General features: G+C 47.5%; 1 protein-coding gene across 1 annotated transcript in view; it reads right to left on the bottom strand.

Annotated features, from left to right (window-relative positions):
* LOC100415843 (inositol monophosphatase 3) overlaps positions 1 to 4366 on the bottom strand; it is a 45979-nt gene extending 41613 nt beyond the window's left edge. Inside the window, exons 1-3 of the mRNA XM_044513765.1 lie at positions 4090 to 4366; positions 3907 to 3957; positions 3594 to 3781 (exon numbers count right to left, since the gene is read on the bottom strand). Of these exons, the coding sequence (XP_044369700.1) occupies positions 3594 to 3781; positions 3907 to 3957; positions 4090 to 4146 (296 nt within the window). The 5' untranslated portion in view covers positions 4147 to 4366. The remainder of the gene's footprint in view (positions 1 to 3593; positions 3782 to 3906; positions 3958 to 4089) is intronic.
* Between the last annotated feature and the right edge of the window lie 1430 nt (positions 4367 to 5796).

The raw sequence follows: 5796 nt of genomic DNA on the forward strand, positions 1-5796 counted from the left end.
TCTTCTACTCTTTCTTGATGTATGCTATCGTATATTGCTTCTCTACTTGCTCAAAATCAAATTTGCATCTATGAAAAGGTAAGAAATTAAGGCCAGTGAGATGGCAGTAGATTGGCATGTTTACAGAAAAAACAAATAGCCATGCAAGTTTGAAAGAACATCTTTTTACTATTTCTTGCTATATGCATATTTCCCATCTTCTTCCTTCAGAATCAAATGTGTGTCTACTAAAGGATAAGAAATTAAGGCTGCAATCTAAGAATAGAATCAAATGTGCATCTACTAAAGGATAAGAAATTAAGGCTGCAATCTAAGAATACTTTTATTTGCCATTCTGAATTTCTATCACAGCACAGAGGAATGAGGAAAGGATACAGGAGGCATGGCGTAAGCGTAGGGGTCAGCCAGGGCACGACGCAGGAGTCTGCCCATCTCCTCTCAAAGTTAGTTCTTGCTCTTCTTGTCCCTACTACCTCGCCTGCCAACTCTCTGATAGAGTATTTTATTTCTGCAATGTATTATATTCTTTGAAGAAATTACAATTTTTTCATAGCTATGGATTGAATTCTTTGTGAGAACAAGCAAATGATGGTAGCAGTTCCTACAAGAAGATACGAGACATGTAATATCTTGATAGAAGAGAAAATCTACATTTTATTCATGTGAAAATTTAGGGTGGATTTGTGTTTTTCAGAAATGAGGCAACCTTACATGTTGACAGTAAGTTGACTACCAATTTAAAAGCTTATGTTTGCAAAGTGTTTCCTGGGATAACACCCCCCCTCTCTCTTGATTGATATATCCATATATCATAGGGGAATGATAGTTACTTTTAACAGGGATTGGTGGTTCATCACAATTTTTCTAGCTTCTTTTGTCCACCAAATGATAAAGAAGGCAGTCAAGTTGCATCCTCTAATTTCTCGTGATTTTTGTAGGACCTACTATGGTGCATATTTGAAAGAGTGCATCTATTGTTTTAGCTGAAAATTGATCTCTATTCAAAGGAGTGCATCTATTGTGCATCTACGCCAGAAGACAGTGTGCTGTTTTTTATTCCATGCTCCAAATATTTCATGTTCGATTCATAGACATCCTTGAATTGCTTAACGATGATGGCATGTTTGGTGTTCATATTTTTGTCAGCCAAATAATAATAGGTGCACTTGACTGTTTGAGGAAATGCCAACTGAAAGCTAAATTCAGTTAGAATTAGATTTTTGCACGTGTGTTCTTGATGCTTCATGTACGACCAGTTCTCTCGAATAATGAGTTACTCCCTCAATTTTACAATAGAGATAATTTGTCAAAATTGTGTTTTTGTAATGTTTGTGGTCTTCTCTTTTCTTTTTCTTGATTTGTATTGTATATGCTACTCGCATATTTGAACATGCATAGGGCCTCTCAATCTTTAACCCCGACTATAAAAATCCATTGATGGAAGCTGGGGAGGGCCGAGATGAACATCTGGCTCCCTGGGTCTAAGCTATCGAGATGGTAGAGACGACGTTTCCATGTCATCTACTCCAGCAGCTAGACAAGGCATATAAAAACCATGGATCCTTGCTCCCCAGGCCGCAAAATGATCACAGTGATGTCTACGACCTCCTCCTGGATGTATTAATCTCAATCTCAATGTTTGGTTTTCTTCCCTTTTCTCTTCTAATAATGTAATTTCTTTTACTAAGATAACACCATGTTTGTTGTAATGCCTTATTTGATGTAAGATCCCTTTTCTACTTTGAATGAATATACTACATATATTTCTTATTTAGTTTAGTTCATCATTCAGAGACGATGGAATATTTTTGTCCTTCACAGGTTAAATGAGCATTGCGTAGTCCTTCACAGGTTAAATGAGCATTGTGTAAAAGTATGTCTAAGTTCTCTTTCTTCAAGTGCTTCAAGTAAATGAAATTGTTTATTTCAAATTTAATACCTTTTAACTCTGTTTTCAAGGCATCCCTAAGGTGTCGCCTAGGCGACGCTTAGGCGTCAGGGCGCCCTGCGAGGGCAAGGCGTCCACCTCGCCTTAGGTGGGTGTCTAAGGCGTCCGCCTTAAGCTATAAGGCGTCCGAGGTGTCTGCCTAGGCGTCCGAGGCGTTGCCTTAGTCCATTTTGGACGCCTTAGCTTGCCAGGCAGGCAGGGGAGTTGTTTTAGGCGGGAAACAGAGTTTTGGCGGGAAACTGGAATCATGTTGGCGCCAACAGGTAAGAGGGGAGAAAGAGAGAGAGAAACAGCCCCCAATCCACACACTCCTCCCCCTCCTTCTCTTCAGTGGCTCCTCTCCAGCAGATCTGGTTCCTCCTCCTCTCCAGCAGCTCCTCCCCCTCCTCTCCAACGGTTCCTCCTCTCCAGCAGCTCCTCCTCTTCCTCCTGTCCAGCAGCTCCTCCTCCTCTTCCTCCTGTCCAGCAGCTCCTCCTCATCCTCCTGTCCAGCAGCTCCTCCTCCTCTGCAGTACAGCAACAACAAGCAAGAGCAACAGTATGCCCAATGCGGAGGGGGAGGATTCAGACTACGTTGAGGATGATGATGATGTGAGCAATGACGATCAAGAGCCAACTAATGTTGACCAAGATGGTGAAGACAACACCAATGCCAATGAGTTTGATGATGATGACTTTTGATTGAGACTTTGAGAGTGGAGAGACATGAGAGAGCTGAGCTGGCCACCTTTATCCCTTTTGCTATGCTGGAATTATCTATTATTCTGTTTGTCTTATGTGGACTACTGGACTTGTGTCATTTGAATTGGTTAATGGTTATGTAATATGCCATGCATTGCAGATTGCAGTTGCACTCATACTTGCTATCTTTCTTTCCACTTTTGTTCGCTGCCTCACTTTTATTTCTATTTTTTGTGGAATGTGCACTGGTAAGTGATACATTATTCTAACATATTTGTTCATGACTTCATGTTGATGCAGAATTCTGTTGGGGAGAAAAGCAAGTGCAAAGAGGATGGGGGCTCTACAACAATCAGTTGCAAGGTGTGTATGGCTGTATGCCTAGTTGCTTAATGCCTACCAAATTCTACTTAATTCTGTTGCTTACAAGTCTCTAAGGCGTCGCCTCGCCTTATGCCTCAGCGCTTAGGCAGTGAGGCGCCCCCCCAGCGCCTCGCCTCGCCTTACCGCCTTAAAAACATAGCCTTTTAATAATAATCATAATGAGAGAGGGGTATGCTTCTCTCTCTGTGGGCAAATGTTACTTTAGACAACATGTACTAAGAAATAAAAACTCTGGAAATGTGTTTGAATCGCACAAAAAGAGAGGCTCTGCAAATTAAACCATGTTTTTTTTCAAGGCGCATATGGATTTAGCAGACCACAACTAAACCGACTGTATATATACATGGCATGTCCTTAGTAAAGGAAACTATTTTCATCGGAACATGGCTTTAGTTGAAGGTTCTTGCAGCATGAAATTATTTTCATCGACAACATGTCTTTAGCAGGTCTCTGCGCCATTTGGCGCAACGGGTCAACTAGTAGTACTATAAGGCCAAGCGCTCCTTGCGCCTTCTGTTCTAAGAAAAGCAAGAAAACAAGGGTCCACAACAGAGTGTGCATACTAGAACATCGTCGTTACCCATGAACGAAGTTGGTGGTGCCATCGAGGGGGTCGACTATCCAGGTGGGGTCGTAGGTGAGGTCATCGGTGGAGCCGAGGGCTGCAGACGTCTCCTCGCCGATGAACTTGTGGTCCGGGTAGAGCATCCGGAGGTGGTTGAAGATGAGATCCTCGCATGCCTTGTCCGTCTCCGTCACCAAATCCACCTGCAGCAGCAACAATCCATAGCACCATGACGACTAGATCGCAATCCAATCAAGGCAGACAGCGGCATCAAAAGGAGGCAAGATGCGTGGCAGCGTGGGGGAAAGAAAGAGGCGAGAGGAAAGACCTGGCCCTTGTGCTCCACTTTCTTGCTTAGGTAAAAGCTCTTGCGGATAATCTGCATAGGGTACAAATCGGTCCCAGAATGAGCGAACAGGAAATCGCGAATCCATCACGAGCAGTGGGCCTGAGAAACAGTTGCGGCAGGAGGATGGAGGGACGGATCGAGTTCATGGTATAGGAGGATTACCTCGCCGGCGCTCTTGGCGGCGCCCACAGCTGCGGCCAGGAACTGCTCCTCCGCCATGGCTTCCGAATCTCCCGCCTCCAGACTACGAAGAGGGAATTTGATGTTACCTGTACAGGAACGCTCGGCTGGGTGGTGCGCCCAAGGTGAAGGAGCGCTCACGGTGAGTAGCCTTTTCTTTGGACGCCAACATCTGTGGTCCCGTTGAACCAATCATTCACGTTGGATGCACCTCCCACCCAAACCGCATCAGAACATCGACTCCACCCTCCCCTCCCGCTTCCCTGTCAAACAATTGTCTACGTTGATCCACCTAAGAACAACTCTAGTAGGCCCCTTAGAGCATCTCCAACAGCCGCGCCAAAAACGCGCGCGCGGTAAAATGCCCATTTAGCGCGTGCGGCAAGTTTTCGCGCGCTCCAGCGGCAGCGGGAAACGCGCGTTGGGTAAACGTCTGCGCGCGGGGGGGAGAAAGCTGTTTGTCGGTAGATTTGGCACGCCGATAAAATGCGGTGCTTGTCACACGCTTCATCACACTGCCACGAGTGCATTTTCTCGCTTCCTCGCCACTTCAGCGCCCCGTCACCACCGCTCCACCATGCCGCCGCGCCACCGAGGATCATCTAGCTATCGCGGCGTCTGTCGGCGCCCCTCCGGCGCCTACTACGCCGAGATCCGGTCCGATGACGTCCGCCTCGCCCTCGGCACGATCGAGATCGCGCACGAGGCCGCCCGCGCGTACGACGCGGCGGCGTGGCGCCTAGAGAGGCCTCGCGTGCAATTGAACTTTCACAACGTCTACACGCGCGAGCAGGCACAGCGCGTCGCCCCTTCGCCTCGTGTGATTACAGAGCTGGACCGCGAGGACCACCGTCCGCTGCAACGCCGCCTCCTCGTCGTAGAGGAGGACGAGCGAGCCATGGTGGAGTGGCGTCGGCGCCACCCGGAGGACGTCGCCACCGAGAACGCCTTTTGGACGGAGAGGATGGCAAGGCGCCGCGCGGAGCGTGCCGACAGACGTCGGCGCAAGGCACTGGCCATGTCGCAGTGCGATATCGTCGAGCCAGGCGGGACGTCGATCTTCTCCCCCGACGATGACCGTTGGGAAGACATCTGGCTCGATACCTCGGACAACACCACCGAGGATGATGAGGAGGAGGACGACGACGACTGGGAGTAGGTTCTATTTTCACCGTAGTTTATTTATCTAGTTGCACCCTAATTTTTTTATCTAGTTGCACTATAGTTCTTTATCTATCTATACTATGAACTGTGTAAAATATCATTGCATCGTTTTTTATCTAATGAGAACTATGTATAGTTTTCTATGAACAAAATATGTAAGCAAAGTGTTTGTGTGAGAGCGCGCACGCTGCATTTTAGCACGCCTGCTGGAGTCAGCGCTGCGCGCAGCGCCAAACCTGGCGATGGGCCCGCCGCAAACTAGTTTTTAGCGCGCCGCGCATTGCGCGGCTATTGTAGATGCTCTTAGAACGCGCCAACCCACAAAATAACCGTTCGTTTACAGTTCCGCGCGAAAAAAATGGTCAGACCAGAAACCGTATCGGGTCGCGAACTGAAAAAAAATACGGGGCGCGGAAAAACTTTGCCCCCAACCTTTAGATTCACGGGGCGAGAGGCCGACTCGAGCACGACCCCTATCGTTTGCGAGATTTGGCGGGAGGGACATTTTCGCCCGGCCGCTCCTGC

This window comes from Triticum aestivum, chromosome 4B (assembly GCF_018294505.1).
Source record: "Triticum aestivum cultivar Chinese Spring chromosome 4B, IWGSC CS RefSeq v2.1, whole genome shotgun sequence".
Taxonomy (NCBI): Eukaryota; Viridiplantae; Streptophyta; class Magnoliopsida; order Poales; family Poaceae; genus Triticum; species Triticum aestivum.